This window comes from Suricata suricatta, chromosome 6, assembly GCF_006229205.1.
Source record: "Suricata suricatta isolate VVHF042 chromosome 6, meerkat_22Aug2017_6uvM2_HiC, whole genome shotgun sequence".
Classification (NCBI taxonomy): Eukaryota; Metazoa; Chordata; class Mammalia; order Carnivora; family Herpestidae; genus Suricata; species Suricata suricatta.
The window spans coordinates 14,007,204-14,020,610 of record NC_043705.1 but is presented as its reverse complement, the minus strand read 5'-3'; the positions used below and the strand labels follow the sequence as shown (position 1 = coordinate 14,020,610).

The 13,407-nt window shown below is 36.2% G+C and overlaps 1 protein-coding gene across 2 annotated transcripts in view; it reads right to left on the bottom strand.

Annotated features, from left to right (window-relative positions):
* The window catches only part of CNOT6 (CCR4-NOT transcription complex subunit 6), a 49,770-nt gene extending 38,774 nt beyond the window's left edge, over positions 1-10,996 (bottom strand). For both annotated transcript variants that reach the window (XM_029941677.1, XM_029941678.1), the window contains exon 1: positions 10,885-10,996. In XM_029941677.1, the coding sequence (XP_029797537.1) occupies positions 10,885-10,996 (112 nt within the window). The remainder of the gene's footprint in view (positions 1-10,884) is intronic.
* Between the last annotated feature and the right edge of the window lie 2,411 nt (positions 10,997-13,407).

Below are 13,407 nucleotides of genomic sequence, written 5' to 3'. Positions count from 1 at the left end.
TGATCTCCTGGTTTGTGAGTTCAAGGCCCGCACAGGGTTCCTTGCTGGCAGTGCAGAGCCTACCTGGGATTCTCTCTCTCCCTCTCTCTTTCTGCCCCTCTCCTGCTCATGCTCTTTCTCTCAAACATAAATAAATAAATAAACTTGGGGGGGGGAGGTCTATAAATGTATTAAGTGTGACCTGCAATAAGCCAACCTAATGAATACCACACAAAATGAGATGATTCTCTGATTAGATTATGGCCAGCTGCTCCTACCGTAACTAACTGCCAAGGACAAAAGTAAATACACTCCTAAAGAAAAAGAAAACCCTCCAGACCATCAAATGATTGGGCCATTTCATACAATTTCCAGCACTCAATGAAAAAGTGGGGTGACTGGGTGGCTCAGTCAATTAACTGACTCTTCATTTTGGCTCAGGCTCTGCAGCAGGATCCACGTGGCACCTGCTTAAAAGTCTCTCTCCCTCTGCCCCTCCCCTGCTTGCGTGCACAGGCACACTCTCCCTCTCTCTTAAAGAAAGAAAATTATCAAAGTATTGAAAACCAACAGAAAAAGAGAAACAATAAAACAGAACTCCCAGGAGATTCAGATACTGGAGTATCAGACACAATCTTCAAAAAAACTATGATGAGCCACCTGGGTGGCTCAGTCAGTTGAGCTACCAACTTTGGCTCAGGTCATGAACTTGCAGTTCGTGGGTTTGAGCCCCACATCAGACTTGCTGATGTCAGCCTGTCAGCGCAGAGCCCACTTTGGATCTTCTGTCCTCCTCTGCCTCTCTCCTGATTGCACTGTCTCAAAAATAAACAAACACCAAAAAAAAAAAACAAAAACAAAAACAAACAAAAAAAACCCCCTTATGATGGACTTGCACTTTAAGCAAGAGTGACATATACTAGATTTGCCCTCCCACGTAAAACAATTAAAGAGCAAACAAATATACGTAAAATTGAGTTTCAGCCATTAGACATCAAGCAGCACAGGACAGTAATCATTGACAGGTGGGAATTAGCAAATAAGGACATTAAGTTATTATAACTATATTACATACCCTCAAAAAGGTAGAGGCAAAATGTTAAGTAAAGACACCAGTACATTATTAATACAGAGTTATACACTATAATTGAATGAAATTAACAGCAAATTAGATATTGTAAAGATTAATGAAATTAAAGACACAACAATAAAAACTGTCTAAAAGAAAAAGGAACAAATTATAAACAGGATTAGTGAGCTACAAGCCAACTTCAGGATCCAAGTACAGTAAAACCTTGGATGGCGAGTAACTTGTTCTGCGAGTGTCCACAAGACAAGCAAACATTTCTAATAAATTTTAACTTGATAAACAAGTAATGTCTTGCAATATGAGTAGTACGTGACATTGAATGTCACATGATCACAACTGAGTCTAATTCTCCTTCCTCTCTCTCTCTCTCTCTCTCTCTCTCTCTCTCTCTCTCTCATTGTAGGATTGTGGGTGATCATCTCCCATGCTCAGATGGTTGGTCTCAGGCCATGGTGTTGGCAGAAATCAGTATTTTTTTTCAAAATGTTGGAAGATGCCCACAACTGGCACTAGGGAATTTTTGTCACTTCAAAGCACCTATGGACAGTTCTTTACTTTTCCACGCAAGAATAAGCTTAGGAAAGCTTTGCTCCTTTCTAGGTCAGGCTGCCTGCAGAGACTCATTCCTCTGCCTTCTTAACTGCCAGTTGCATTAAATACAGTATATCACAAGAGTTTAATTAATACTGTACTGTAGTCAACATCTGTGTGAGCATATACAATGGCTCCCATGCAGAAAAAGGCTGAAAAGAAAGGGGGTAAGAAGGAGTTGATTACATAGAAGGAAATCATCGAGAAGTACAAACAAGGTATGAGGGTGGCCGAAACTGATTTTATAAGAAGTCTACATCTGCATCTCATCTGTAGAGAGGGAGGAGAAAAAGGCGGAGAAATCCCTCACTTCAAATGAGATTAGGGAGATGTGTAAAATGTGGGAAACAGTGCAAATTTTGTCAAAAAGCATGACCTGAATAAGACTGTAGCAGTGCAAGAGATGAATGTTTCATAATACATTTCTGAGAAATCCTGAAGAGGGGACAAAAGCAAGTGTCACTGGATAGGTTCCTTGTTAAAGTTGCACCAAAAGAAAAAGATTCCACTGAACCAATAGATAGCAGTGATTCCATTAGGGACACTGGAAGTTGTCCTACACAATAACCTTCCTCTTCTCTCTCACGCCAGCCACGAAGGTCTTCAAAGGTAAGTGCAAGTTAATTTGCTTATTTTTCTTTGTATCTTCTTTATTATTTTGTATTACATTACAGTACTGCAATTAATTTTATAGGCATTATTTTTAGTTGTGGAACAAATCATCTGAGTTTCCATTACTTCTTAGGTGGAAATTTGCTTTGATAGACAAGTGCTCTGGATTACAAGAATGTTTCTGGAAAGAACTATGCTTGCAAACCAAGGTTTTATTGTAATTGTATTCCAAAAGAGGTGGGTAGGAGAGGGGAGAATATAAAAAATTACTTGAGGAGTGGCCTAAACTCTTTCAAATTTTCTGAAAACTATAAACCTACAGATCCAAGAGGTTCAACATGCCCTAAGTACAAGGGGGGAAAAAAAAAAGACACCAAGGTACATCATAATCACATTGCTTAAAACCAGTAATAAAGAAAAAAAATCTTAAAGCACCCAAAGAAAAGGGACATACCTAAAAGAAACAAGGATTACTACTCATCAAAAACAATGCAAACAGACTACTCATCAAAAACAATGCAAGCAAGAAAATGGAACAGGGTCTTTATAGTACTTCAAAATGAAAACTGTTAACCCAGAATTCTATACCCGGAAAAATTATCTTACAAAAAATAATAAGACTTTTCAAATATGAAACAGCACACCTCTACCACAAGAAATATTAAGGTAAGTTTTTCAATAAGAAGGAAAATGAGAACAGAAAAAACCTGCCTATACACAAAGGAATCAAGAACACTGGAAATAGTAAGTGCATGGATAAATAATAACAACTTTTCCTAACACTTCACTGTTTAAAGCAAAAATAAGAATATATTGTGAGATTTATAAACGTATAAGGAAAATAGATGATAGCAACAGCACAAACAACAGGAGAAAAGAAATAAGTAGACTGTTAAAGACTCTTATACTAAATATAAAATAATAGAATATAATATAACTTGATATACTTTATATTATTAACTCAAAAGAATTAGACATTTTTAAACAAAGAATTATAGCTAAGTAGTCAACAAAGAGATAAAATGCAATTTTACAAAAAAATACTAAGTTAATCCAAAAGGAAAAAGAAAAGGCAACAAAAAAAGAAGGTTAGAAAATGGAACTAAATCACATGACAACAGATTTAAGCCCAACTAAAAGAACTGAAAAGAGAGAAACCGGCTAGTATCCACTGGAAGCACCCATCTGAGAACATCACTGCATCCAGGAGGAGTTTAGTGCAACTCAAGTATGAGAGCAAAGTGTCCACGATAAGTCTAAAAGCAATCTGGACCCGGGAACTCCACAAACTGGCCAACTGAGATCCCTCACTGAGGAGGGGAGGAGAAACCCTCTAAAAATATAATTAAAATTTAGTGAGATGGGCATAAAAGAGATGAAGGGGGAAAAAAGGTCTAGATAAAAATGAGAGCAGGAAACAGAATCAGAAAGTTTCACTCTGCGAAAACCAGAAGAGGAAGCTCTAAAGTTAGAAAAACAATCCTGAATCACATCTTCTAAAACTTCAGAAATATGAAGTTTAAATAAAAATGAACAGAAAAGTTATATGGTCAAATCTCATAGAAGCTATAGGTATTTTTAAAAGTTACCAGAATAACTCCCTACGGAAAAGGAAAGCATACCACAAATATGCCCCCAAAACGATTACTTACAATTTCAAACTGAGCTAAAAATTTGGCATTAAGAAATTTTAAAGGAACATAAGTTAGAAAAACTCAGTAAAAAAACAAAACAAAACTAAATTACCAAGAACTTAATGATGAATACCAAACAAAGTATGCTTTTACAAAGAAGGAAATTTTTAAAAAGCACAAATAAATGAAAAAGTAAAGGTTCAAAATCAATTGTTTTCTTATATACCAGCAATAAACAATTGGAATTTGACACTAAAAAAACCATACCATCAGTACCCCAAAAATGAAATACAGTAAAACCTTGATTTGTGAGCATAATTTGTTCCAGAAACATGCTTATAATCCACAGCACCCATATATCAAAGCAAATTTCAAGAACCACTGGCTCAGTTGTTATCATGTGACATTTGGCATCACGTACGACTCAAACTGCAAGTCACTGCTCACTTATCAAGTTAAAATTTATTAGAAATGATTTGCTTGTCTCACAGAACACTCGCAGAACAAGTTAACTACAATCAAAGGTTTTACCGTACTCATGTACAGATCTAACAAAATATACACATGACCCGTAGAGGAAAACTAAAACTTAATAAAGAAATCAAAGAACTAAATAAATGGATAGATATTCCACATTCAGGGATAGGAAGACTAAATATAATCAAGATGTCAGCTCTTCTCAACTTGACCTATAGATTCAATGCAATCTCAACTGGAAGTCCAGCAAGTAGGTCTGTGGATACTGACAAACTAATTTTAAAGCCTTATATGCAGACGCAAAAGATCACAGAATAGCCAACACAAAATTGAAGGAGAACAAAGCTGGAGGACTGATGCTAGCTGCCTTCAAGACTTACCATAAAGCTCCAGTCATAAAGACAGTGCGTACTGGCAAAAGAATAGACAGATCAACAGAACTGCACTACACCTATACGGTCAACTGATCTTTGACAAAAAACAAAGGCAATACAATGGAGAAAAGTTTTTCCAACAGATGCGCTGGAATAACTGGACATCGACAAGCAAAAGAAAAAAAAAAAAAGAAAAGAAAAGAAAGAAAAAAGAGATACCTTAGACTCTTTATAAAAGTGAACTCAAAATGGATCACAGACTTAAATGTAAAACACAAAACCATAAAAATCCTAAAAACACAGCAAAGAAGAAAATCTACTGTTATTTGGGTTTACAATGACTTTTTAGCTGTAATACCAAAAGCATAATCCATTGAAAGAAATAATAAGCTGGACTTCATTAGAATTAATAAATTCTGCTCTGTGAAAGCCACAATCAGGAAAATGAGAAAACAGGCCATAGACTGGGAGACAATATTTGCAAAGACCTACCTGGTAAAGGACTGTCAATCAAAATACAAAGAACTCTTAAAACTCAATAATAACAAAACAACTCAATTTAAAACTGGGCAAAAGAGGGGCCCCTAGGTGGCTCAGATAGTAAAACATCAAACTTTGCCTCAGGTCATGATCTCCTGGTTGATGAATTCGGGGCCCACTTCAGATCCTCTATCTCCCTCTCTCTGCCTCTCTCCTGACTAGTGCTCTCTCTTTCTGTCAAAAATAAACAGTAAAAAAATTTTTAATGGGCAAAAGATATGAACACCTTATGAAAGTAAATATGCAGATAATATATAAGCATATGAAAAGATGCTCTTAATCATATGTCGTTTCTTACAAAACTAAACATATTCTTACCATATGATCCAGCAATTGCACTCCCTGGCATTTACCCAAAGAAGTTGAAAACTTATATCCACACAAAAACCTGCACATGGATGTTTATAGCAGCTTTATTCATAACTGCCAAAACCTCGAACAACAAAGATGTCCTTCAGTAGATGAATGGATAAATAAACTGTAGTACATCCAGACAATGGAATATTATTTAGCACTAAAAAGAATGAACTATCAAGCCATGAAAAGACATGGAGGAACTTAAATGCATATTATTAAGTGAAAGAAACAAATCTTTAAGGTTACATTCATACTACAAAATTTCAACTATGTGAATAAGGCTACATACATACTACATGATTCCAACTATGTGACATTCTGGAAAAGGCAAAACTATAGAGACTATAAAAAGATCACTGACTGCCAGGGGTTCAGGGACAGGGAAGGAGGATGAACTGGCAGAACACCGAGGTCTTTTAGAGCAGTGAACATACTCTATTGCTTACAGTAGTGGATTCATGCCATTATATATTTGTCCAGACCCATGAAACGTACAACACCAAGAGTGACCCTAATGTAAAGTGTGGACTTTTGGGTGATCATGTGTTCATCAACTATAATAAATGCACCAATCTGGTAGAGGATGTTGATAGTGAGTGGGTGGAGGGAGTCATGCACTATACTTTGTCAAATTTGATGTGAACCTAAAACTGCTCTAAATATAGTCATTTCAAAAAACAAACAAAAAAACACAAAAAACAAGATCATTGGCTGCCAGGGGCTGGAGGTCAAGGAAGGATTTGCCTTAAAAAGGTGCATGGGGAAGTTCTTTAGAGGTGATAAAGCTCGTGGTAGTGGTTACACAACTGTGTGTATTTATTTTAAAAACTGTACACCAAAAAACTGAGTTTTTCTGTATTTTTTTATTTCACAGTAAACTATACCTTAATTTTTTTAACATTTATTTATTTTTGAGAGAGAGACAGAGTGTGAGCTGGGGAGGGCCAGAGAGAAAGGGAGACACAGAATGCAAAGCAGGCTCCAGGCTCTGAGCTGTCAGCACAGCGCCTGATGCGGGGCTCGAACTCACAAACCGTGAGATCATGACTTGAGCTGAAGTCAGACACCTAACCCACTGAGCCATCCAGGCTCCCCAATTATACCTTACTTTTTAAAAAAAATTTTAAAAATGATTCAAGAGACAAATATGCAAATTCAGAGAATAAATCTCTGAAAAAACACAAAGGAATTGGAATAAAAAATATTATCCAAACTATCCTGAAATGGGTTTCTTTCAAAACATGTGTAATTTGAAAATTTTTTTCTTTATATACTGTACCTAGAATATCAAGATAGAACAACAAACACCAAGATATATTCCAGTAAATTTACAGGTAAAAAACAAAAAATCCTTTGGGGCAGCTAGGCAAAAAGAACACCTAACTAATAAGAGAAAGAAAAATTATACTGGCATAAATCTATTGCAAAACTGAGGCAACATACATAAAATACTTAAGGGAAAAATATGAGCCACCAATTTTATATTCAGCCAAACTGACTTTCAAATATAAAGGACACAAACTGTTATCAACATGCAAGAAACTCAGAGAATACTGCTCCCATTGAGCCCTTTCTAAGAAACATGTAGAGAACAAGCTTCCAGAAAACTGAAATGATTAGAGATCAATGAATTAGTGGGAGGCACTGAATACATACTTACATACAAAACAACGTCTAAATGGGGAGTTACGCAGATGAAATTGAAAGGCTGATAGTATGTAAGGACTACATACTCTTTAGAGTAGATAGAGGACAACTATTTAATGGGAGTGAGGTGGGGAATGAGGATAATATTCCAAGCAGTTTTACCTGCTTTCAGGACTCATCAGTGGTAGTATTTTTAGTACTATTATTCTGAGACTGCAATGTAATATGGGATAAACCAAGTAAGTAACCACAGCATATTCAAATTCCATCATCCCCCATCCCTGAGAACTAGGACACTCAGTATTAAAGGAGATACACATGTAATTACAGAAAAGGTTAACTAAAATCCCTGTTATTCTGAATCTGAATCAAAAATCTCAATATATTTTTATAAAACATTTTAACTGAAAGTATACAAATGTATTTTAAATATTTTAAAACATTTTATCCTAAGTATGTATGTAATGTATTTTATATATCTTTCAATCATAAATATGTATGACTATACAGATATGATACATAGTCTTATTTCACAGCTCTTTCCAGTGAAAAGACCTGGAAACGATGTCCAACCCAATAGCAACAAGTGTCCCTAGCAACAGATATTTTGGTCTTGAAATATCATTTCCCACTTTAAAAAAAAAAAAGATTTCTTAGAAAATATTATAAATTTCCCGGTTTGAGGCAGGAAATACACAAGGTGAGTCAAGAAAATCTTATTCTTTCAAAAAGCAAGGAAGCTACCAAAGGCGGTTAGGGTTGTATCAAAAACAGAAATCCTTTAAGAAGCTCTCCAATTAGCCAACAACAGGGCAATTTAAGCATCAAAATAAAATAATCACAACCCACAACATAGTTTGAAACTCAAATGTTTAGATATAGTAGTTAATGGCACTTTAAAAAAACCTGATTAGTTACCCTCAAAGGATGATAGTTTATCTTGAAAACTGGTAAATAAAAGGAAAGAAATAAACATTCTTTTCTAATTCATCAGTAAGTGAGGGAAAGCACATCTTTGTAGATGTAGCTCACTTAATGAAAAAGATGACAGAATTAAGAGTTTCACTACTTTGCTTAGATACACATAATTTACTATTAAAACTATAAAGAGGGGCGCCTGGGTGTCTCAGTTGGTTGAGCATCTGACTTCTGCTCAGGTCATGATCTCCCAGTTCGTGGGTTCAAGCCCCGCGTCGGAGCCTGCTTCGGATTCTATGTCTCTTTCTCTCTCTGCCCCTCCCCTGTTCACGCTCTCTCAAAAATAAAATGTAAAAAAAAAAAGTAAAAAACACCCTTAAAAAAAATAAGACTATAAAGAAACACAGGAAATGATTAAAAGAAAGTAATGTTACTTTTGAGAACAGAGAGGTGGTTATGATTGGCTGTGGAAATGGAAAGGGAGCTGGGGTAGCTGAAAAAGTTCTAATTCTTGACCTGGAGACTGGTTATGGTCACAAGGTTTTTGGCCTTATAGTAAACCATTAATAGATTCATCTGTGTGGTTTTCTTTATCTGTGTTTCATTTTATAATTTAAAAAAGGTTTTCTTTAAGAAGTAAATGATGAATAGTTTTTGGCTTATCTGGTTACTACTAAATGGCAAAAAAAAAACCCCTCACCACCCATCCCCCTGGAACCAGAGGAGCATATGAAGTGGGTCCAGGACTCAATGACCTCAGGTCCCTAGAACACTGCATCACAGAATCTTAAGGAACTGGAGCATAAACAAACTATCTTTGAATGAACTGAATTCAGCCTTGACTATTTCTACGTGTGGGAGCTTATGTACGCAAGCCAGTTATCAAGACTGGCTAAGATAAAAAGTGACCTTTCTGATAGTGACTTTATTACAAGCTCCTATTCCACAGACCAATTTCAACCAACAGTTTATCCCCCATGATACTCGGTATACAAAGATAAGACTATTTGTTAAGAAAGTTACTTCAGAGGAATCCCTTCTTCCTTCCTATCTTGTATACAGATTTCTTACCAAGGCTCAGAGTAAGCCGAAAACAGTGATTCAAAATTGCCAAGTAGTTCCAAACATAAGGTAGAGGGAGGGAAGAGTGGAGGAGAATCCTTTTAACCTCAGAGATATAATATCACTGACCAAAGTACTTTTCAGCTTATCCTGGCATTGTAAGAAAATGAAAGCTTCCCTACATGCAAAGCACTGTAATTAAAAAACCACCAGTACAGGCTGAAAAAAAAAAGAGAGAGAGAAAAATAAAATTAAATACCAATCCTGAGGAAATTAAAAGGAAAAAGCAAGAATGGAGGACTGCCTGGGCTTTGAAGGTAACTGGTAAACCAGACAGCATATTTCCCTTTGGGCTCCCCTGATCCAGAAAGCCAAATCTTACAGGAGAAGGAGAAATTTTACTCTCTATCTACCACACCTACTCTATGAAACTGAACTCCCCTTACATACTATGAGCACTCTAAAAACTAAGAGAGGGAAACCAAGAGAGACTCATGAGGATACCCAGGGAGAGCGTTTTGGTTTACGGAATAGGTTCACCAGAGATTCTGAGCTGACAAGGGATGACTACTACTATCATGACTTCCTTTTTTGCTTCCTGTAAATACTTTTCTACCTAGTCTTGGCAATTATATTTTGTCTATTAGTTATTTATACTGGTGCACTCCGTTCTCCTCACTCCCTAATATGCCATAAGCTTCAGAATGCAGAGACTGTTTTTTTCCATGCTATGTACCTTTCATATACCTAGTACAGCACCTGGCAAGACATTTTACATATAGCATATGCTCAGTATGTTTGCTGCATTAAATTAAAAAGACAAAAAAATCAAGAGCAGTTAGGAAAAGAGGATTAAACTTGTTATTCATTATTTCAGAAGGCAAAAATCAAGACAGATTGGAAGGAAATTATGAGGAGGCCTATTAGGCCAGTATTAACACAAAACCTCTTTAGCACTGGCTGCCTTGAGAATAATATCCCTTCACCACCTTTGAAGTATTAAAAAAAAGAAAAAAAAAAAAAAAGGCTGCAGGCCCCCTGGCAGGGATCACAGGGATATCTCTATGGCTCTGGGTCTTTCTTTGACTAGGTCTAGACTGCATTAAGGTAAAAGGGAATTTTGAGATCTGCTTTAAATTCTTTAAAGATTTTGTGTTTCTAAATAAGGCTATCCTTGGAGACGCAGACTGAAAAGCAAATGAAAATAATGAGGAGGAAAAAAAATCTATTGCATGATCTAGTTTAGAACAGGCATTTCCCACCCCACTAGAAATCTGTAGTTTGATAATACAAGAGCTCAAAACTACTTTATCAGAGAATTAAGTATAAGAACAGCATTATGTAGTAGGCAGTTCACATGTGTTATTTTCATTTCATCCTTGTTATTATTTCCATTTTTTTAAAGGACACGGACACTGAATTAAGCAATGAACGAGTTTTGAACTTTGACCAAAATTATGTTCTTTCCACTGAACCTTCCCGCTTCTAAGTTAATTAGCACTGGTAAAATACAACACTGCCTCTTTTGTGTACTAGTATTAGAAAGCTTAATTTTCTACCATCTTCATTTCCAAATCATTATATTTATATATGCATGTCTTACCACTTATTTCAAGCTCTGCCCAATGTGATTTCTTCCCGTTTGCTGCTTCTTCAGAGGACATAATTGTGTACATCCTCCTAGGGTCAGGAGGCTCGTATTTTTCTTTGGGCATTCCTGTTGAATTAAAAAAAAAAAAAAAAAAGCAATCAGTATCCTGAAGAACCGAATAACTGAAAATAAGCAACATCTTTTTAAAATCAAGCATCCATATTATGATCTCTAAAGACCACTTCCCACTAAAAAGAACCAGGTGCTTCTTGGACAAACAGAACTGCAGGTCCAGAATCAGAAAAATACCAAACTAAGGCTGGATGCTAGCAAAGATGCTGTGACTGTGGAAGACGGCAGACAGCTCCCGGTGGCCACAAGTAAGACAACATGAACATCAAAGGAAAAGCTATGAGACATTACAAACTGCATGAATTCAAAACTTCAATTAAAAAAAAAAAACTCAGTCACCTAAAAATTGGGAGAAGGGAAAGAATTAAGTGTTTATCCGACATTTCTGGCTGAAACTAGATATGAGAACGTTAATAGAATTCCAGCTAATAAATGCAGAAAGAGTTACATAATTAGAAATATCACTATTTCACAACCCAAAATGAAAAAAAAATGAATCACGGTAATGACCACTGATGATTAATAAAAGCATTAGGTGAAAAAAAGAATCCAGTGAAAAATTACAAATCGATATCTAGGCTATGAGACGTCAGCCCAACGGTTCATCTCATCATTAGGGCTAGACTCATGTGCCAGCCAACATGACATATTTTGCCCCCTCATCTAAACATATTAAAAATGTTTAAAAATAATAAAATAAAAATTTGGGGCGCCTTGGTGGCTCAGTCAGTTGAACATCCAGCTTTGGCTCAGGTCATGATCTCACAGTTCGTGGGTTAGAGCCCCATGCTCGCTGCCCCTCCCCTGCTCATGCTGTCTCTCTCTCGCAAAAATAAATAAAACATTAAAAAATAAAAAATAAATTGAATGTGAATTATATTAAACCCTTCTACTCCTGGTACCAGCTAGCACAAAAGGAAGAGGATAGAGGAATATGTTACAAACAACACATTCAGGGCGCCTGGACAACTCAGTTGGTTAAGCATCCAACTTCGGCTCAAATAATGATCTTGTGGATCTTGAGTTCGAGTCCCACATAGGGCTCTGCACTGACAGCTCAGAGCCTGAAGCCTGCATCTGATTCTGTGTCTCCCTCTCTCTCTTCCCCTCCCTCACTTGTGCAGCCACGCACTCTCTCAAAAATAAAGAAACATTAAAAAAATAACACAAGACTAACAATATGAACATACTGAGCACTACTGACTGTACACTTATAAATGGTGAAGGCAGCAAACTGTTATATTTTAACCACAACTAAAAATTTTAAGAAAATGGTAAATACCTCCACAAAAAAACAGCCAACCAGATACAGAATATGGAAAGTTCTACCTGAGAAAGACCTAATTTCTTCAAAAATAAAGGACGTGAAAAAAGAGGAGAGGAAATTGACATGAATTATACAACTTATAGAGCACAGCAAGCAAATGCGATATATACACCTTCTTTGGGTCCAATCTGAACAAACCAAGTTTAAAATTTTTGAGAATCAGACAATAAGAACTAAATATAAGTTGATACTGAAAGACTACTGTTCATTTCACTTGTGGTTATTTCCTTAATCCTTATCTGTTATCAATAAATTCTGAAACAGGTGAAATGAAGTCTCATACCCTTGGCACATCCCCCCAACTCTTTTTCTGAGTCTCACTTCACCTTATTCATTTGGATGAGCCCATTTCACTTTTGTCAACTCCACCTACTCTGGATACATACCTAGCTAAATACAGCCAGAGAAAAACCTACTACCATGTGAACTTAGAGCAAGCCACTCAGCAGTCACTTACCTCAAACGGACTATTTATGCTGCCAGGAAATTATACTTTAAATTCTCCTAGTCCATTCTATATGACTTTTCAAATTTATCCTTCCACCTTCCCTTACTTCCATTTCCTCACTGAGACAGAAAACAACCACAAGAGGCTTTTCTATGAACTCCCACCCCCACCCATTTACACTCTTATTTAGAATAAATTGCCCACCCTCTGAACACTCAATCCCAGCCCTATCATCTTGTCTATTCAAAGACATTACTATGCAATTCTCTCCTACATCACTTTTCCCCTCTATACTAGAGCTTTATCTTCAGTATATATATATATGTATATATATATATATATATCTATATCTATATATACACACACACACATACACACACACACACGGTATTATCTCCTCTATTTAAGAGTCCTGACCCCATTTCCCTCTCCAGTTACACTTTTTCTCGTCATTCTCTTCTCAAAAAAAAAAAAAAATTTATCCTCGGGAGTTATATATACTGTCTCCTACTACTTTTTCCCCAGTTAAAATCATTCAAATCAGTATGTGCTTTTAATATTCCACCAAAAACTGCCAGAAGAAAATCAGTGACTTCATATTGTTACAATCAACGGTCATTTCTTAGAC